Source organism: Cyanistes caeruleus, unplaced genomic scaffold (genome assembly GCF_971803275.1).
Source record: "Cyanistes caeruleus unplaced genomic scaffold, bCyaCae1.hap1.1 HAP1_SCAFFOLD_135, whole genome shotgun sequence".
Classification (NCBI taxonomy): domain Eukaryota; kingdom Metazoa; phylum Chordata; class Aves; order Passeriformes; family Paridae; genus Cyanistes; species Cyanistes caeruleus.
This window is the reverse complement of record NW_028255932.1, coordinates 103523-124469: the sequence shown is the minus strand read 5'-3', so window position 1 is coordinate 124469 and position 20947 is coordinate 103523. Positions and strand designations below refer to the sequence as shown.

The following is a 20947-nucleotide window of genomic DNA, read 5'->3' as shown; positions in this document are numbered from 1 at the left end:
AATCAACTAAAATAAAAATACGGGTCCGGACCGGGCTACACACACACTCCCCCCGAGGAAGTTTTCACACACTGGGCGCCCCCTTTTCACACACACAGGGACCACTCACCCAAGTCCGGACAGATGTTGCAGGCGACGTCCACACCTCCCGAGGCGACCGTCTGCACGTCTGACAGCTGCCGCCTTGACCTCTGGGAGCGCAACTCGGCAAAAACGAGTCTGCTACTACCAGAGCAGCTGCCGCTCACGGTCTTTGTGAAATAGGTCCACCAACCTCTCCGGGGGTCTCTACGCCTCGCGAGAGGCCCCACGTTGGGCGCCAGCTGTCGCTGCCCGCTCGGCCCTTCACACCCCGGCTAGCTTGTGCCAAGCGTCAGCGGCAGGAGTGGGGAACCAGGTGAGCACTGTGTGGCTCGACCTGGAACCTCTAGAGCTCCTTTGGGCTCGGGCTCTATAGTATGCAGGGCGACACGAGGTGCAGTAAAGGGAGAGAGAGTGCTCGGAGTCCTCCAATTTCCCAGGAACAAGTTGATTCCAGCAGGCGCAGGGAGAAGGCGATGAGGGACAGGGCTGGGATCTCGAGGAGAAAGTCTGAGCCGAGACCCTGGGCACCTCTGTGCGCCAGGTTTTAAAGCCCGTGGGCGGCTCATACAACAACCAATAATATGGCAGCAGGGGAGGTGTTGTGGGAAGGGGTTACAATACACAAATCCAATGGTAGGGACTTGGGGGAGGGAGGATAGCTATACAACCAATAGGGCATCGAGTAAGGGGTGATGAGCAGGGAAGGAACCAGAACAAAAGGTGTGGTGTACATAGACTGATAGGGCTTGGGGGTAGGACCAAAGTGATGGATGGGGAACAATCTGGAAAGAGGGGAGAGGTTTACAATGACAGGCAACTGGGAACAACTATATCGGGAAAGTCGGGGAGTAACTGGGACAAACCAACTCTAAACTCAACGAAGGTGAACAAACATACTTAATGAAAGTAAACTAACAGGCGGCAACAACTGCCTCCCCCTGAGGGCCAGGAATCCTTGTCCTGCTGCAGCCTGGGGTCCCTCGCAGGGGCCAGAGTCCCTCAGGACCAGGCTGCTCCAGCGGGGATGGCCAGGGGGATCCCCGAGTCCGGCCAGGAGCCACTTGCATGGCTGTGCAGGGGCTTCTGCCGGGCTCGGGGCCTCTCTCAGGCACCCCCTGCTCCGGCCCGGCCTCATTGCCCCCCTCACCCCCCATGCAGCGACTGCCCGGGCACGGAGATGCACGATCTTCACGGGGCTGAATCTTGGTGTTTCTGAGCTTTATTTGGCTAAATGTTGGTGTTTTGGTTTTTTGTGGGGGCTGAATCTTTCTGTGTTGGGGAGATATCAGATTTTTGGTGTTTTGGAAGTTTTTGATCTGTCTTGACGTTTGGAGGATTTTTTTGGCTGAATCTTGGTGTCTTAGAGGTTCTTACAGACACTAGATACCCAATGAATTCCTGAGATGAACTTGGGAAAGGAGAAACCCTCAGCCCAAGGCTTTTTCCTTTCTTTTTTCCCCCCAAACTAGGATTTTTCATTCCCAAGCTGTGGCCAGATGGAGGAGGAGGAAAATCCCTGGAGATCTTGCACAAGGAGGGGCTGCAAACCCAGCCCAGTTAGCTGTGAGGAGGAAAGATCCTCCCTGTGCCGGGAAGGTGGCCGGAGATCCAGCCGGAGCTCAGAGCTGGGGGAGAAGCCCCACAAGTGTTTGGAATGTGCGAGAGATTTCAGCCACAGCTCCAACCTGCTCCGGCACCAGGTGATCCACAGTGGGGAAAGACCCTATGAGTGTGGGAAATGTGGGAAGAGCTTCAGAGATACCTCTGAACTGATGAGACACCAGGTGATCCACACAGGGGAACTGCCCTACACCTGCTTGGAATGTGGGAAGAGCTTTGGGTGGAGCTCCAATCTGAGGAAACACCAGCTCATCCACACCAGGGAGAGGCCCTACAAGTGTCCCCAGTGTGGGAAGAGGTTTCAGACCAGCTCCCATGTCCTCCTACATGAGCGGATTCACACAGACGAGAGGCCCTTCCGCTGCCCCGACTGTGGAAAGGGCTTCAAACGCAACTCCAACCTCACTCTCCACCGGCGCATCCACACTGGGGAGAGGCCCTACGAGTGTCCCCAGTGTGGGAAGAGCTTCTCACAGAGATCTAACTTGACCCAACACCAACGGAGGCACCAGTAAGGGAAGCCCTGCGAGTGCCCTGAGTGCGGGAAGAGCTTCGTGCGCTGCTCCAGCTCCATCCCCCATGGGAGGATGGGCGTTGGATGATCCCCAGTGACCCCCGTTGGGCAGAGCCCTGGTGATCCGTGGTCCTGGTGATGCGTGTTGGGAAGACACCTGGCTGGGAGGCTCCACATCTTCCTGGCTCCCTGTGGGCACCTGGATTGAACACCGGTGCAGGAACATCCACTGGGACACAGACCAACAATGGGAATTCCTTGGGGGGAGTGGATTTGTTGACTTTCAATCCCAGAAAATCTTTTGCATTCAATCCACCTATCTTCTGGTGGCATCAAGGAGGTCTTGGAGGTCTTGTCCAACCTCAGTGATTCCACAATTTTCATTTCCTATTGCCCAGAGGTGTCTTCCACAGCCAGATGTCGATGAAATGGGTCAAAGACCAAGATTTTGGAGATAGTGGTGTGGAAAGCCTTCCTAAAAATTTTGTTCCCTTCCACCCAAGCACGGGGATTCTCAGCTGGCAGAAATCCTTTCAATATGGCCTGATTGGCTTTTCATTTTTCTTTATCCCTTCAAAATATCCAACTTTGGGGTGAAAATAAAGACATTGAACTAAGACGTTGGTGAGGACATTGAGACACATAGACATGGTGGGACATGGAGAGTGACGTGGGGACACATGGACAGGGACATGGCCATTCATGGGGACATGGGGGGACACAGGCACAGATGGAGACATGGGGGACAATGCCAGGGGTGGAAACATGGTGGGGACACAGCCATGGGTGAGGATATGTGGGGCCATGGCCTTGGCCGCTGCCATGGGGGGAACTTGCAGGGGCTGTGGGGGATGCTGGGTTTGAGGGAGTTGAGGGTTCCTGGCAGGGACTTGGGGCTTGCTGAGGGCTTTGGGGAGCCCAGGCCGAGCGGCTGCAGCTGCGCTGGGAGCCCCTGGTGGAGGTTCTGGGGCAGCTGCTCAAGGACCCCCTGGCCTGGAGCCCCAGCTGGGCATTGGGCTCCTGGAAGGGAATGAACATCCTTGTGCCCAGGAGGGAAATCCCAGCACCCCCAGGGTGTGGGGGACAGCTGAGAGGCCACAGCAGGGAGAGGAAAGCCAGCCAGAGCTATCCCCCTCCAGAACTGCACCCCAAAAATCCCGAAACTCAGGGATTTCTCCCAAGAAAAAAGCTGCCAGCATCTGCTTGAATTGAGTGAAAGGGGAGATGGGAGGGGTGGGGTGGTGGATTGGTCGGCAGTGGGGCAGGGGTGGAGGAGCAGGGGAAAAGAGGGGCATGGGAGCCCCATATTGGGTTTGGATGAGTCTTGCTCCTTCATCCCACCTCCTTCTCCTCTCCGGCCCTTTTCCTCCATCTCTTCTCCTGTTCCCCCCAGGCCCAGTGCCCACCCTTGGATCCCCATTTTTCCAATTCCTTCACATCCCACAGGAGGAGCCAGGGCAGGCCGGGCTGGGGCAGCACTGGGCTCTTGCCATGGTCCAGGTACCACCCATGCACCCCCTCCCCAAATTTCCCTGGTGGCTTCAGGGGTCCCAGCCCTTTTTAGGGTTTGCTGGGTGCCATGCTGGAGTTTGGTGTCTCCCAAGGAGTCCCCAGAACAGGGTGACAGATCGGGGGGACACACGGGGGTCCTGATCCATCCTGGGGCAGCATCTGTCCCTGACAGGGTACCCCCATGGGGTCTCCCCAAGTCCCTCCCCACTGCCCCCCATAAACGGGACAGGGGCGAACTGGGAAGCTTTACTGGGAACACTGGGAGCAGCCGGGCAAGGGCAGAGTCACAGCAGGGCTGGGGGGGCACACGACCTCTCCAAAATCAGCCCAGGGATGGAGCGGGGGGTGCTGGCTGGGCCTGAAGCCATGGGGAGGGGCTGCGGCTGCCAGCGGCTCAGGAGCTCTGTGGGCAGAGAAAAGGGGGTGACACTGGGCTGGGGGCCCCGAGGGAGCACACACGTTCCAGGAGAGGGAGAATATGACCCCCAGGACCCCCCCTCACCTTCTTGTGCAGGCAGAAGCTGAGCCCCAGTGCCAGGAAGACGAAGCCCAACATGGAGCCCTCGATCCATATCAGCATCTTCCTGCGGGCAGTGTACAGCAACATCTCTGGGAAGTCTGCAGGGGTCAGGATCCCCCCTAAAACCTCTCACAGACACCCCAAGCCCTTCCAAGCACCTTTCCACTCTCACCCACCCTACCAGGACCTCTGAAACCTCCTCCCAGTCCCTTCCCAGCCTCCCCAGGATCCACTAAAGCCCCTCCTGTCCCTATCAGGATCCCACAGTCCCCTCCCAGTTGCCCCTCACCACCACAGGAGCCCCAGGACCCTCTCCCAGTTCCTTCCCAGCCCCACCAGGACTCATCAGGATCCCTCTCAGTCTCTTCCCAGTGCAATGAACCTCATCCCAACCCCTGCTTTCCAATCCCCAATCTCCTTCCAGTCCCTCCAGACTCACTCAAATCCCTCCCAGTGACACCCAACACCCCTAAACTCCCTCCCAGTTTCCACCAGGACCCCCAGAACCCCATCCCACCCTCCCCAATAACCTTTAATCCCCTTCTCAGCCATTCTTGGCCCACAAACCCCTCTCCCAGTTTAAATCACTCTATCTCAAACTCCCTCCCAGTTACTCCCAGTGTCGCTCTATTGGGAACAGCGAGAAGAACAACACAGACTCTCTTGTGAGTTGAACAGGAGAGCTCTTAAGGTTTATTACCTCAGATCTTTTTTTATAGACCGATACATGAAAGTACAGAAAGGTAAAACTTATTGGTCAGTGAACTAACACATCACCATCATTGGTCACTGGGGTACACCACCCCTCGACCTTCTCTTGCAAGAAAACACGAAACTGACAAACAGCACCTGCAAGGCTGTCTTCTGTCTCTGAGGATTGTTTTAATTCCTCCCCATGATTTCCCAGGCCACTTTCTCAGGCGGGACTGAGGAAGTTATGCAGCCTGCTATTCTACAGGCACTGTGCTCCCTACTTTTGCTCATAGTTAACATCCATACTCCCAGCACACCCCAGTCCCCCTCCCAGCCCCTCTACTGCCTCCCCCGCTGCCCCCGGCGCTGTGGGGGCCGGGCCGTGCCCCAGTGCCGGCTCAGGGGGTGCTCCAGGCTGATGTGCTCCACCTGGCAGCTGGAGCTGAGCCCGCATTGCCGGGGGAGTTTCCAGCAGCACCAGGAGCTGCTGGCTCCAGCTCAAGGGCACCAGCGAGATGGACACGCTGGAGGGCACTGGGAGAGAGGGGGACACACTGGGATCAGCTGGGTGTGAAATGGTGCCAAGGCCGGTCAGCTCTTCCTCAGCTCCACACCGGGAGTGGAACACACCTCTGGAGCAGGATGACCCGAGGTGTGGCTTAGAGCAATGCTCTACAGCACTTAACAGCTGTCAGACACAGTGTGGAGGCAAGAATGGGGGGAAGGTCTTTTATATTGGGGTTCAGGGAAAGGTTTAACTGCCCAAGGGTCCAGGGACAAAAGACACAGAACACAAGTGTACAGCAATTTATATATGGGGAGGGCCCAGGGGTGGATACAAAACTTCAACCAGTGAGGGATATTCTGGGGAGGGGAATAGGACACATGGACCAATGGGGTGCTGTGGATTAGGGGATTTCCAAAGGGGACGTTCATGCAGGGGGCTAGCATAAGGCAGGATTGACAGGGAACATTTGGGAACAAGGGGCAGGGTGGACAAGATTGATAGGGAAGGTGCTGGAAAAAGGGGTTGGGATACAATGATGGGCAGGGCGGGGGAGGAGATAACTTTGGGTTAAACCAACAAAGCAGGGGGGCAACAGCCTGGCTGGGCTGCAGGGGGGTCCCAGGGTGTGAGGATGGAGGGTTTGGGAGGGTTCCAGTCCTGGATACAGGGGTGCATGGGGGTCCTGCTGCAGCGGAATGGGAGTTCAGGGGGATCCCTTCCTCTGTTCTGGGGTTCAAGGGGTCCCAGTGCCTGAAAATGGAGGTTCAGGGGGGTTCTGGTGCCCAGAAATGGGGGTTCTGGGAGGTTTCCATTCCCGAGAATGGGTGTTCAGAGGATTCCAGGTTCCAGATAAGGGGGTGCAGGGGTTTTGGAGCTGGGAAGGGGGTACCAGGGGGTCCCGGTACCCCAAAATGAACGTTCAAGGGGGTCTCTGTGCCCAGGAAGGGGGGTTCGCCCAGAAATGGAAGCGCAGGGGTTCCCCATTCCCAGTGTAATAAATGGAATTGATTCGTGCTACTTAAATTGTAACTGTTATTAAAGTTATCATTAGAAACGATCAAGAATCAGTGTTATAAAGAAGATGTACCCCTTTGCAGATATTACATGTCAAAATTAAGGTACAGTCTGTAGTTTAGAAGATAAATGGTCAGAAAAATCGGAAATAGGAGGAAATTTATGGGAAACATTAATGAATATGTATAAGCATACAGTATATAAGTTTAGCTTGAAGTGCTTTGTTTCGTATGTGAGGTGAGGTGAGAAGACCCCCTCACACCCCGGTCGGTTTTGCTTATGCTTTAACCATTTGTAACCACTGGCCAATTATATTCACATATATATATCTGAATATATCTACTTAATTGTATCTCTTTTTTACTAAATTGTATTCTTTTATTATTTTGTATCCAATTTATTAAACTGTATTATCAGTTAATTAAATTTGATTGTTTGGAAATTTGAAAGTAATTTATAACACTACTATATCAAAAGCAGTTAAAAGTGATTACAAACTGTGCTATATCAAAATCGTTGTGATTATAATAATTTGGAAAAGCCAGCACATAATAGCAAAGGGCAACAACAACATAGTTATTTCTCACAAACACAGGGCAGGTTTTTCCCTTGCATGGAGCACTTGGGCCTTCCCCGGGCCCCTTCTGCCCTCCCGCAGAACCAGAGGCATTTTCCAGCGCACACAGTTTGTAAGCAAGAGCCAGCTGCAGCCCAGAAGGCTCCAAGCGCCTCCTTCCAGGCTGACTCTGCAGATGCCGAGGCTGCTCTGGGCTCTGCCAGGCTCTGCTGGGGCTCAGCTCTGGGCGAGGCTGGACCCGCTCTCCCCTCGCAGTGCTCCGGGCAGCTGAGTCACAGCGGGAGAAGGACAGGACACCTCAAGGACTGGAGGTTTAACAGAGATTTTATTCAAATAACTGCCATAACAAACAGGCTGTCCTAACCTACTCTAACTAACTAACAGTGTTAACTAACATAACTAACTACTTGTCCTAACTACTATAACGAAAAGTTGGCCTCCAGGGCTTCATCTCCTCCTGCGCTGCTCCCTCAGTTGCTTTGCTGCAGTGATCAGAGGGGTCAGGCTGGAGAGAGGCTTGGCTGATGACAAAAATGAGTGCTGCCCAAGGGATAAAAAAGAAAGAAATGAACTGTTACTTTCCAGACTCAAGTTCCTCACAGGCTCTGTTGCAACAGGACAAAGGGGAATGGTTTGAAAGTCAAGAGAGGGAAGTAGGCTCAGATTAGATGTAAAGAAGAATTGCTGTAGCAGGAGAGTGGGGAAACACTGAGAGAGGGAGCCCAGAGATGTGGGAGGTGGCTCCTCCCTGGAAACATCCAGGCTCAGGTCAGGCAGGGCTCTGAGCCACCTGATGTGCTTGAAGATGTCCCCGCTCGTGGTGGGGCACCAGCTCCAGATGAGCTCGACAGGAGCCTGCCAAGCCAAAGCAGGCGAGGATTCTGCTGGCTTTGCGTGTGAAAAGCAGCGGGACTGGAGATGATGGGAGGGGAGCCCCACAAGAAAAGCCCTCCCTGGCGCTGCCGTTTCCCCCGCAGCCGCTTGGCATTCACCTGCAGCAGCTCCTGGGCAGAGAAGCGCCGCTCCTCGTCCGGCTCCAGGCTGCACTCGAGGAAGTCCCGCAGCAGAGCCGACAGGCGCCTGGGCTCCTGCAGCTGCGGGCTCCCGTTCTGCCGGATCAGAGCGCGGGCCTGCAGGAAAAGCAAACACAGCGCTCTGACAGCTTCCTCCACACCCACAGGTGCTCACATCCAGCCCGCTTTTTCTGCCCCAGCTCCCCGGGCACTTTCCTCCCTGGCACAGATGCTGCTGCTCACAGCTCATTCTTCTGGGCCAGCCAAAAAACCCAAACCCTGGAGCAGCCACAGACATTGCAACATCCAAATGATCTTGCCTTCAGAGCCGATTGCATTGGCTGACTTTGTCAGTAGGAACTCCATCAGAAATAGCCCATTTTGCTTCTCCAAATACAGACGCCAGCTTTACAGGCCATTTGCAAGAGTCAGTGTGGTCTGCCTGTGTTATTTCAAGGGATTCTTACATCAAATGCATCTCTGCAGTGCCACTGACACTCAAGTTAAAAGCATTCCTGATGCCCCATGCCAGAAACTGCCAGGCAAGGAACAGCAGGTTTGTGTGGCTGAAGGCTCAGGCTTGGTGACACAGAGAAAGTAAAAGGAAGGAAAGAAATATGTTAGACTGTGGGGATGTTAAACAATCATCTTCATGTTTCAGTATAGTTTCCCAGTGAGAAGAGCCAGGGGGGAGTTCATCTCACAAAACTTCTTTTAGAAACTCCTCCAGAAATCTTGTTGGGTTTGGGTGTGGGTGTTGGGGTTCGTTTGGGGTTTTCTACAAGACAACATTAGAGCTGATGCACTTGCTTCATGTATTTGGGTCATCCTCACAAGAGCTGCAACAACTTAAATGCCAAAGCAAATTGTTGCTGGAGACTGCAGAATATTTGTCTATGTTCAGGCTCAGGTGCTGTGGGAATTCCCTCTGCGATGTGCAGAAACCTCCAGCTGCTCCTCCCAGTGCAGGGTCACCCTGTGCTCACAGGCCTCTGCAAAGCCTGGAGAATTTGCCTCTTACCATGGCCCCCGTTTGCTGGAAGTAAGGAGGTTCTCCTTCCACCATCTCGATGGTCACAATGCCAAAGGACCAGATGTCCACCTTGGGGCCGTAAGGAGAACTGGTCACAACTTCTGGGGCCATCCAGTGAGCAGTGCCCACCATGGAGCTGCACTGGTCCTGCTCAGGGCTGAGCTGAGCACAGAGGCCAAAATCAGCTGAGGACAGAAACAAGCACTGTCAAAGGCAGCTGCAATGAGGAAACCAAGCACAAAGATTCCCCACTCTCAGTCTGAGAATGCAGTGCTGAATCCAGCTGGAAAAGTGCTCAGGGCTGTAGCCAAGGAAAGATGGAACTGGACCCTTAAAGAAGCCCTCAGCTTTCATGCTTGGCTTTTACTGATTTCCTTTGAAGCTTTAGATTGCAACTCCTGCCCCTCTGGGAGGGCCATACCCAGAGCAAAGGCACTCCTGACAGCCTGCTCCTCTCCTGAGCTCTCTGCACGGGGCAGCCGCTCTCAGCTGGCAGCAGGGGCCGGGCAGTGCCACCAGCAGCACTTGTGGGGCTCTGGCCCTCACTGGGAAGCAGCCCCACAGCCGCACCCCGGGAGTGCCGTGCCTGGCCAGGAACACCCACCCAGCTTGACAGAGCCGTCCATTCCCAGAAGGATGTTGGAGCTCTTCAGATCTCTGTGGATCACCCGGTTGGAATGGAGGAAATCCAGGCCCTGCAGACACTGAGAGACAACAAGAAACACGAGGGAAAAAATCAGAGGCCGGAATATATCATACAAGAAAGGACAGTTTAGAATTCTACCAGCAGCAACTTTGCTGTGACAGCCCAGGAGTGCAGTGCAGACAAGCTCCAGGCAAAAGGTTCAAGGCAAAGCTGAGAGCAGCAAATCAGATCCAAAAAAGACAGAGAGTACCACAACAGCAGGAAAGAACACAAGAACAGAGTAGAAATGCAGTGATATTTGCAGGCCATTCACTTCAGAGGCTCTTTCCTCTCCAGCTCATAAAAACAACACAGAAACAAAGGCCTGAGCATGGAGCCACTCTGCTCTCACAGCCTCTTTGGAAGGACCATGGTGTCCCAGCCATGGGAAGCACAAGCAGGATCCCTCACCTCCTGACTGACAGCTGCCATCTCTCCTTCAGCCATGCGTGTCTGTCTGACAACGTCCTGCAAAGTTCCTCCATCCATGTATTCCATCACCAGCCAGAGATCTCCATCAACAAGGAAGCTGGAAGAGGAGAACAATGGCACAGAGATGAATGTGCATTGCTCAGTTCCCCCAGGGAAAAGCCCAGAGTGGAGTTTTGTTCCCAGGTCACTTGTCAATGAGGACAGAATCAGATGGAGAGACATTCCTGCCAGGCTGCACAGGCCTTGGAATCTGCACAGTCTAAAGGAGAAGGAGGCACCCGGGAGAAAGGAGAGGCCTTAGATGGCAAGCAGGTGAAAAATGCCCTTTAGCAACAGCCCAGCTCAATGTGGAACCACAACACTTGTCCCCAGCTGCTTCAGCATCTGAACTCATCAGTTCCACCATTCCCTCTGGAACAAGGCAACACAACTTCCAGAGTTATCCAGGGGAGGAGGCCGTGCAGCACTTGGGGCAAAAGCAGTCAAATGCTTGGAAAACCTTGCACAAAGTCCCTTCAGAAATAGGCAAGGCCATTGAAAAATGGGAAAATGAGGCATTTCTGGAAACAGGAACCTGGTCTTCCTGTCACCTGCAGCAATGGGACAGGGCTGGGAAGAAGAAGCCAAGGAAAATAATTTCTACCAGGGTTTATCAGCACTTGCTGTAAAACACAGCAAATGGGGTCAACTTGAAGAAAAAGCCAAAGCAAAGCAACAAAAGCACATGGAAGGAGTGAAGTGCCAGGCTGTTGTTCTGGGAAGATATGGCCGGGTCAGGCATTTTCAGAACAGGCTACAGACTGGGGATGCCAGGAAAGATGAACGCAGGGCCCGTGCACGGGAGAAGACCTGAAGCACTCACCTGTCCAGAGAGTTGACAATGTTGGGGTTCTTCTTGTCCTTCAGGACCACGACCTCATTCACAGCTCGTTCCCTGTTGTGCCCTCTGAGACTCATTTTCTTGATGGCCACCTGAAGGGACATTGCAGACCTTTAACTGGAGCAGTCTGTGGCAGGAGGCCACAGCAAACACGGAGCGAGTCTTTTTGGAGCGAGCGAGCTGGGCTGTGCCAAACTGCCTTGGGATGGGACACCAGAGCTCAGCAAGTGCCATTCCCACAGCCCATTGCTCTGCTCGCTGGGGCTGTTGCAGGACTCATGGCCAGAGACATTTGGCTCTGTAAGCTCTGCAGAAATGCTCCCTCAGCTGTCAGCCTCCAAGCTCTAACAACATTCTCTGCACCTACAGTCTTCTCAAATGGCCTCAGCACTCTTAGGATTATTATTCCAACACATTTTGCAAGCAGGAGGTAATTCTGTTTCTGTGCACACAGAGCAAAACAGCCGGGAACCCTTTAGCAATTCTATGGCATTTGGCCAGGATTTCAAATGTCCCTGCCCTGTTTGGGATAGCACAACAAAGCAAACGTGCACATCCATTGCTCAGATAATCCCTGTCCCAGCTGCTACTGACACCAGACCCAAACACAGCTGCAGGGTTTAGGAGAGAGCTTTGCTCTGCACATCCATCTTCTCATTTCTCTCCTGTCTCTGTGGGGACAGCTGCAGTAGGACTAAAACCCCAAACTGAGCCCAAGCAGGATCTCTCCTTAATTAGGCCTTGAGGTATCCTGATGAAACTCAGGATGATAAAACTGTTAAATAATGTTCCTGTCTGAGGCTGGGATGAAGGTAAATTGGGCCTTAGCCTCCACCAGCTGATGCATTCACACTTTTAGACATGAAGACCAGGCCAGCGTTTCCTGCTCTGACAGACACCGCTGCCCTCCTTGCCTTCCTTTGGGCACTTGAGAAGGACCAAGTCTGTCCCAGCTGTGCTCTGCAGGCTGACCCTGCTCTGCCTTCAGAGGAGCAGCCTGTGCAGGAAAGCTCTGCTGGGCCCCACAGCTCCAGCCACAGCTCCCAGCAGAGGGGAAAGCCCTCGAGAGCTGCCAGACGTGCTGGGCGTGTTGACACTGACCTCTCCTCCCGTGGCCCTGTCGAGTCCTTTGGAAACGGTTCCAAAAGCCCTGGAGACAAAACAGCAGAGAAGAAAGAAGCAGCGCTTTAGGCCCTGGCAGTGAAAGCCAGCCCAGACAGGAGATCTCTGCTGCCTGCAGCGTTCACAAAACACCCGAGTGCATCCACCCTTCAAACAACAGCACAGCAGCCACCAGCCCTCTGCCATGCAAGGTGCCTTCTGACCACAGTTATCAATTCTGATCAGCCCTGAGAGGCAGAAGCATCGTACCCCAGTGTCTGAAGGGGTTTGGAGCTCTCCTGACTTCTCACTGCATCCTGCACCAGCAAAATACCTGGGCCCTGCTTGTGCAGAAGTAACTGCCTTGCCCTTACCCTTGGCCAATCTGCTCCAGTTCCAGGTATTTCTCGGCAGGCTCCCCCACGCTCACGGTGTTCCCTGAAAGAAACCAGGTGGAAGATGCTCCCTCTCAGATGAGAGCCAGAATGCAGCCCCACTCCCTGGGGCCGGGAGCCCCTTGCTCTCAGCTGGGGAAGGACAATAAATGACCCTGTGCCATTCAGCTGCAGAGCAACCCTGGGTGCAGCTGATGCTGAGACACACACACAGCACCCTGCTCTGGCACACAGGAACAGAGCAGACGTACTCAGCTGCATCAGGCTCCACTCCCCGCTCCCCTCTGGCTGCAGGGCTGTGCTGCTGTCAGAATGTTCAGCCCAGGATCCTGCAGCACAGGGAGCTTCAGTGTCCTCTTCAGGAGCAGAGGGAGGTTCTCCATCCTCTTCCCAAAGCACAGCATCTTCTCTTTCCTCTTCCCAAAACTCTGCAGCTTCTCTGTCCTCTTCCCAAAAAGCTGCAGGTTCATCATCATCTTTCCAAGCCATGGGACATTCTCTGTCCGCTTCCCATGCTGGAAGATGTTCACCCTCCTCTTCCCAAGCCACAGGATGTCCACCATCCTCGTCCCACACCGGGAGATGTCCACTGTCCTTGTCACACACCGCGGGAGCCTCGCCGTTGTTTTCCCAAACCGCGGGGTGTTCACCCTCGTCTCCCAGAACAGCGGGAAGTTCACTGCTCTCTTCCTTCTCTTTGGCCTCCTCTTTGCAAGCAGAGGGAGCCAGAGGAGGTGCTGATGCTGCTTTGGTGCCCTGTGGACAGACGGGAGCGTGAGGGACGGGAAGTTCTATCTCAGTTATCACCTTCTTTATCCTCAGCTACACATCCAGCTGCACTAAGCAGAAATAGGGTTCAGAGCTGTTCAAACTAACAATGGGCTAAAGCCCACATTGCCACTTATTGTTGGGAATTCCATATTCCACCATGGCTAAAGCCAGCAAGCAATCTTCTGCCTGCAAAACCAGTCCTGCAGCTCTTCAAAAGCTCTTCAGCAGAAACAGAGAAAACTGCCAGGGATCTCTTTGCTGCTGCTGCTGCTGCAAAGACACTGACAGGAACTTCCCTTCAGCCTCCCAGGCTGGCACTCGGCTGCCACACGCCGAGCTCACAACTTGCTGCACAATTCTGAACACCAAAGCTTCCTTTGCCACTCACCGAAGGAGGAGCTGCTGGGGATCCACGCGTGAGGTGCCCTGCAACGGGAGAGGGAACGTGAACCAGATGTTGTTAGGAAAAAACTGCCTGTGGTGGGAAATGAGCAAGGCAAGCCCGAGAGAGCATTTTGCTTTCACAGCATCCCTCCAGGAGCCACAGGCCCTTCACACAGCAAGCAAGAGAGCAGCACAAAATACTGGGCTGTGTCAGCTCTTGGCTGGAGCAGCAAACGGAGGGAGTTCCAGGCTCCGCTGCCACAGACTCCCCGCCTGAGGGAACAGAACCCCCCCAGGCCTCATTGCAAATGCTGTGCACGCCCCGCTGGCTGCAGACACCCCCTTTTTCAGCTGCAGCTTCTGGCAGGAGCTCTCCCAAACCAACCCTGTCCTCATGGCAATTTGGTCACAGAGTCAACTCTGTTCCAGTGGAAGAACAGAAAGCACACAGCAAGCCCAAAGCCACAGAGGCTGCACCGAGGGAAAACCTCAACTTACGTGCCAAGTGGGTTAAAAAATACCCCGAATAAGCCACAGAGAACAGAGTGCCAACTGCAGCAACCACTTGCTGCATCATTTTGGCTGCGCTGCACACGTCTGCAGACTGTACCCCTGCAAGCACAGAAGGACACCCGTCAGGGGCTGGGTTGGCTGCTGAGAATGCCTCGGGCAGGAGGATCCTCTGGCAACGAGCAGGCGCCCAGAGCCGCTCTGGACACTGAGGCCTCCGTGTCCCACAGCAACGGGAACACCACGGGGACGTGGCAACGCTCCTGTGACACCACAGCAGCCGCTCACGCAAAAACCGCCTGGAAGCTTCTCCTGTGTCACAAAGGAGCACAAAGAATCCTCCCAGGGCACGGCCTATTGCCCAAAGGATCCAAGAGGAACTCTGAAAATGCAGCAAACAAGGACACCCCATAGCCCAGCCTGAGCACTGAGGAGGAACGAGGACAGCACCAAACCAGAGCAAACATGACCTGTAGTCACTGATACTGCTGAATAAAACCAGCAAGGCTTGTTCCATCTGGAATCTTTGTTCTAGTTCTAAAAACAAGCAAGGTTCTCCACTTTAAATATACAGAAGGCAGGAACTGGGGAGGAGGTGGGATTAGGAAGGAGGAGGAGCAGGAGGAGGGAGAAAGGAAAAGGAGGAGCAGGAACAGGAATAGAAGGAGAAGCTGGAGGTTCCAGTGCCCCCTGTGTCCACAGCACCCCCGGCCACGGGCCCATCGCCCCCACCTCATCCTGCAGGTGAGCAGGGAGGGGGAGCTGGTCCCAAATCTGTCAGGGGGACCCTGAGAGGGTCTTTTAATTGGGGTGTGTTTGGAACTTGCAGATTGCGGAATTGAGCCCCAAATATTGTCTGGCATCCCTGGGAGGTTTTTTTTTCTCTGTGTGTGTAGGTTTGGATCTTGCAGGACCCCAAAGCTGAGCCCCTTGGGGGATCTTTGGGGTCCACGTGGCCATTGCCCAGTATTGGCTGGGGGAGGACATTGGTCCTGGGGACCCCTGGGAGAGCAGAGGAGAGGAACCCCTGGGACCCCTGGAGTGGGGAGAGCAGAGAGGGGCGATCCCAGAGCTGGGGGATCCTGGCAGCTTGGAGAGGTGGGAGCCTGGAGAGGAGAGACTCCTGGGATTCCTGGGATCTCAAAGCAGAGATCAGGGGAGAAGGGAGCCCATGGACCCCCAAAAGCCCCTGGATCATCGCTAAGGAGGACCCCAGAGGAGGGGGAACCCCTGGAGCCCTTGGACCCCCATCATCCCAGGGAACTGAAACTTCTGGGAGACCAAATAGGAAAGACGAGAGATGGGGAACTCCTGGGAGATTTTTTTGGGCTGAATCTTGATATTTTGGAGATTTTCATGGACACAAGACTCCTGCTGAGCTCTAGACATGGACTTGGGCAGGAAGAGCCTCTACTCCAAGGCACTCCCACTTTGATTTCCCCCAAATCAGGATTTGTCATTCCCAAGCCATGGCCAAATGGAGGAAGAGGAGGAAAATCCCCAGAGATCCTGCATGAGGAGGGGCTGCAAACCCAGCCCAGGGAGCTGCAAGGAGGAAAGATCCCCCCTGTGCCAGGAAGGCGGCCAGAGATCCACCCAGAGCTCAGAGCTGGGGGAGAGAGCTCATGGCAGGGAGAAGCCCCACAAATGCTTGGAATGTGGGAAGAGCTTCAGCTGGAGCTTCAAGTGGAGGAAACACCAAAGGATCCACCCTGGGAAATGGCTCTGGGAGTGTGGGGAGTGTGGGAAGGGCTTCAAGAATAGCTCCCATCTGATCTGGCACCAGGTGATTCACACTGGGGAGAGCCCCTAGGAGTGTGGGGATTGTGGGAAGAGGTTCAGGAAGATCTCTGTCCTGATTAACCACTGTAGGATCCACACAGGGGAAAAGCCTGGAAAGTGCTTGGAATGTGGGAAGAGCTTCAATTGCAGCTCCCACCTGATCTGGCACCAGAACATCCACACAGGAGAATGCCCCAGTGAGTGTGGGGAATGTGGGAAGAGGTTCATTGAGATGTCCAATCTGATTTGTCACCAGAAGATCCACACAGGGGAAAAGCCCTACACGTGTGGGGAGTGTGGAGAGGGCTTCAGCTGGAGCTCCAACCTCGGGGCACACCAGTGCATCCTGAGTGTGGGAAGAGATTTCCAAGGAGCTCAGGTCTCATTAAACATCAGTGGATTCACACAGAGGAGAGGCCCTTCTGCTTCCCTGACTGTGGGAAGGGCTTCACAAAACTGCACCCTCATCAGGCACCGGCACATCCACACTGGGGAGAGGCCCTATGAGTGTCCCCAGTGTGGGAAGAGTTTTTCACAGAACTCAACCTTGACCAAACAGATCTTCCTGACTCCCTGTGGGCACCTGGATGAACACAGGGGCAGGAACATCCATCAGAACACAGACTAACAATGGGAATTGCAGATTGACTGTCCCTGGAGATTCACCAGAATGCAGAGATCCCCCCACAGCCCCTGGAGAAGCCCATGCCAGAGCAGGGGAATGCCTGAGATGAGGCTGTGACCCTGGGGGACACCTGTGGACAGAGGGGCCCCCGCTGGAGCCGTCTGTCCTGGAAGGACTGACCCCGTGGCAGAGTGACCCACGCTGCAGCACTGTGAGGGGGCTGCTCCCCATGGAATGGACTCAGGTTGGAGAAGTTCATGGAGACCTCTCTGGTGGGAGAGATCCCAGAGTGCAGCAGGGGAATGACTCCTGTCCTTGAAGAGCAGGAAAAGCCCCAGGAGATGAACTGACCATGGCTCCATTCCCTGTATCCTTGCACTGCCAGGTTAGGATGCAGAGCTGGAAGGAGGGAGGGGTGGAAGGACGGTGCTTTTAAGGGTCTTCTTATTCTCCTGCTCTGAGCTTATTGGCAATAAATTCAATTTATATCTCCTGTTTTGCCCATGACTGTGTTTGATGAGGAAACAGTCTCAGGTCCTTAACTCATGAACCCTTGATTAAATTTTCTCTCCCTGTGTGGCTGTGGAGGGCAGTGAGAGAGCAGCTGTGGTGGGTGCCTGGACTCGGGCCAGCATCACCCCACAGCAGTGGGACATGTCCTTGTGTGGCCCTGTGCTATGGTGCTACAGGTGCTGTTGCTTTTGTCTCCCTTATGATTTTACCTTTTGCATTAAATGCTTGTGAAGTGCCCCCGGTGACCCTCGTTATTCCCTCGGCTCCGGTAGCCCCATCCCTTCCCCTGCTCCCCGTCCCACGTTCCATCCCGGCTGGCGGAGCCTTGGAGCTGCCGTGGGGGCCGTGGGGCTGCCCCGGGGGCTGCGCCCCGAGCCGGGGCCCCTTCCCAGTGCTCCCAGTGTGCCGCTCCAGCCTGGAGCAGCCAGCGTGGGCTTCAGCTGGGACAGCAGAGAGGCGCTGCTGGGGGGTCTTGGCTCACTTCGCTTTGGCTTTGGTATTCTTGGGAGTTTTCTGCAAGAAATCTCTCGTCCACTCAGCTGAAGGGGTTTGGAGGGCGGGTTCCCTTTTTTGGGGGAAATCAAAGCGATGCACTGATGCTCCTAATTAGACGTGCATGAGGCTCCAGAGTTTCCCGCTGAGTCGGAGGCACCCAGCAGCCAGAGCTGGGCAAGGTGAGCCGGGAGCTGCGGAGAACTTTGTTTGTGTTGGGAGCTCAATGGCGGCTCGGGCCGGGCCCGTTCCAGGGCTGTTCCTCGTCCCCGCCTTTCCCCTCACGCAGCCCGGGGCGGGCCCTGAGAGCGCGGGGCGGGGCTGTGCCGTGTGCAGAGCCCGCCGCTGGCTGCCATTGGCTGCTTCTGCCGTCACTCGTGGTTCTGGCGCGCGCTGATTGGGCAGAGCGGGGACAAGCCCGGCCCCGCTGGCGCCCCCAGGGCGGCCGTGGGGCAGGAGAGCCGCCATTGCCGGAGCGTCTGTGCGGGCCCGGCAGCGGCGGCAGCAGCGGCCGGAGCCCGGTGAGGCGGCGGCGGAGCTCGGAGGCGGCCCCGGCCATCGCAGGTGGGAGCCGCGCTCGGTTCTGCGGGGGCTCGGGGCTCGCTGCGGGCCCGGGAGGGGGCGGCAGGGGGCTGTGGCGGGTGGCTTGTGCCGTGGCCGGCCCGTGTTGGCCCTGGGCTGAGGGCGCTGCGGGAGCGGCTGCCCGCGGTCTCCTTGCCGCTGGGGCCTCGGCAGGAGGCGGTGGCGGAGCAGCGCTGGCTCGTCCCGCTTCGTGTCGGGAGGCCGGAGGTGGCTGCGCTGGGCCCGGGGCCGGGCGGGAAAATTCCCGGCGCCAGAGGTTTGTGTGGCCCAAGGAGCCAGAGGAGCGGTGTGCAAGTGACTTTATTGCTGCCCAAAGGGAGAGGCCATGGGGCATTTGCCGTGCGCTCTTTCCAGGTGTTGGAGGACGCGGCCTCGTTTTTGTCCTGATTTTCCCGGCCGCATGTCCCTGTCCCTTTGCCCAACACTGGCCGAGGTGCTTGGAAGGTTCAGCCTTCCCGATCCGCCTGCTGCATGTCCTTTTTGTATAACACCCGATATTCCTGGCTCTGTGAAGTGTTTGTTCTTCTGGAAGTTCAGGAATGTAGCGGGACTTGGTCTGAGCAGCAGTCCTTGTCAATTAGTAACATTTTCTGAAAATGATGGTTTCTCCCTTTGTTCCCTTATGTACAAGTCCCTGGCCCTATCTCCAAGCAGATTCACTCATTGCCTCTGTTTTTTCTTCCTGGAATCAGCCCAATTCCTCCTGCAGGCAGGAAGCCCCTGGGCCATTGTGCAGGCTTTGGGCCATCAGTGTTAATTTGCATTTCTAAAGCTCCTCTCCTGGCTGCCTGGAACAAAGCTTCTCTTCCAGGGCAGGCATCCCGTGACTCACACGTGGCCCCCCACAGATCTGCTGTTTATTTTTTTTTAAACAATATTCTAATAATTGTTTATGTGTTAAAGCACCAACTTTAAAGCCCTTCTAGTTTTCAAAGTGCAGCTTAAAGGGGAACATCAAAAAACTCATACCATCATTTTGTCATCACTAAGAGTCAAGTACAAATATAAATCAAAAATGAGAAAGCAATCAAGTGTTTTCTTTTTATTCTCCTAGGAATAAAAACTGATTCTCACACCACTGGCCCAAACAGAACTCACAATATAGAAGTAAAATTATTACAAAAAATTACTCTTAACGGTGTAATCCTTTCACTGAAACTGTGAAAAGCAAAAACTTCAACAATGTCTTTAGAAAAATAAGGCATTACTTGATTCTGGCCAGAATGTGCAACAGGAATAATTTCATGCACACTTAGGCTGGGTATGCAGAGAAAATCATTCCATGACACATGAGTTTGACTAGATTTTTCCTAAATTTATACAGTCTGACCCCATAGAAATCCATTGGTTTAATGTTCATTGTTTTCAAGGTGTGGAGTTGTTAGGATTTGGTTTCCTGTTGCAGCCGGATTTCTGTGCCTGTGATGTGAATTAGGTGGGCACTCCTGGATTTCCTGCTCAGCCTTTTCCAGACCAGGTGTCTCCAGCTGTGCCTGGGGCAGTGTCTGGGGGAGATGTTGGTTGATGTTTGCTGCTGGGTGTTGATGTTTTGTTGCTGGTCGTTATCTTGGGGGGAATCTTTTGGGCTATTCCCAGTCTGTTGAGATGTTAATTTCATCTCTGCTGAGTGGTGGAAAAGAAACATTAAAATTCCTTTCCCCAAGGAAAATGCAAAACAAGTTCCTTTAGGGAAATTAGATTTGAAGCCATTTTCAAGTTGGTCTATTTTGCCAGCAGAGAATCCCAGGCAGGGCAGAGTGTGAGTGTAATTGAGAGGCAGAGTGGAATTGTCCCGGTGCCTTCCCCAGCAGCTGTGGCGAGGGCAGGCACAGAAAGGCCTGAAGGTGCAAGAGTGAGAGCAAGGATTGTCCCGCAGTGGCTGGAGATGGCAAAGGAGGGTGGCCAGGCCGAGGATTTGAGCAGAGGATCTGTGGGCAGGCGCAGGAGCTTCCCCCGCTAGGGAGCCCTGGCTGCTGCTGCGTTGCCTTCAGTGCAGGCTCAGGGGTGGCCTGTTTAATATTCCCTTGCAATTCAGATTTCTGAGTCTGGAAGAGCCATGGCTGGGGCATCAATCATTTTATTTTTCTCATTTTGTCAAGTTTTGTTTTCTTTCTTATGTCCACCCCATAACATTGAGACTATATGGGGGAAAAAATTCATGTAATGTTCGGGGTGGAAGAGAGAATCCTCAATCCAGCTCCTGCAATTCCCTGTTAATTGTAAGAATTGTACCAGCTACATTTTAGTCCTGGGTAACATTATTTCTTAGTTTCCCTGGACTCTCTCAGAGTCAATACACCACAAGCCTTCAGTCAAAATAGGTCCCAAATGTTTAACCATTTTCTCTACCGTTTGCTCTTCCTTTTTTTTTCAGATACTGAAAGCTGCTTTTTAGCCTGAAAATGAAGGCACTTCACAGAGGCTTCCTCTACCTCTTCTCCTTGTTTTTCTGACTGGAGCAAGTCATCCACATCCTGCATGAAGCCAGTCCCTGGGGGTGAGGTCAATTCCTTTGATATTTCCTGCAAGGCTTGCCCCAATCAGGCCGGTGCTTCCGTGCATCCCTGCAGAAGGACCGTCCATGTCTTGAGCATTTTCCCTTCTAGCTCTTGTTGCCAGCCCAAGGCAGAATTGTGTTTGCATCCTCTGGAAGTGGGCAGATCCCCAGAAAGCATCTTTTGCATCAAGTTGTGAATGGCAGCAGTGT

General features: G+C 54.2%; 3 protein-coding genes and 1 pseudogene across 3 annotated transcripts in view; 3 read left to right on the top strand and 1 right to left on the bottom strand.

The window, feature by feature from the left end:
- The window catches only part of LOC147645993 (serine/threonine-protein kinase PAK 3-like), a 135635-nt gene that overhangs the window by 92818 nt on the left and 21870 nt on the right, over nucleotides 1-20947 (top strand). The gene's annotated exons all lie outside the window — the stretch shown is intronic.
- On the top strand, nucleotides 1436-2835 carry LOC147645997 (uncharacterized). Its single transcript, XM_086874032.1, has one exon. The coding sequence runs from the start codon at nucleotides 1581-1583 to the stop codon at nucleotides 2217-2219; it is 639 nt and encodes a 212-aa protein (XP_086730158.1). The 5' UTR covers nucleotides 1436-1580; the 3' UTR covers nucleotides 2220-2835.
- On the bottom strand, nucleotides 7639-11327 carry LOC147645996 (serine/threonine-protein kinase PAK 1-like). The gene is made up of 6 exons (XM_086874016.1): nucleotides 11068-11327; nucleotides 10185-10302; nucleotides 9670-9792; nucleotides 9077-9250; nucleotides 8035-8172; nucleotides 7639-7647 (listed from the first exon to the last, which is right to left on the bottom strand). The coding sequence occupies exons 1-6, from the start codon at nucleotides 11187-11189 to the stop codon at nucleotides 7639-7641; spliced, it is 684 nt and encodes a 227-aa protein (XP_086730142.1). The 5' UTR covers nucleotides 11190-11327.
- LOC147645995 (uncharacterized) lies at nucleotides 15296-16656 on the top strand (annotated as a pseudogene).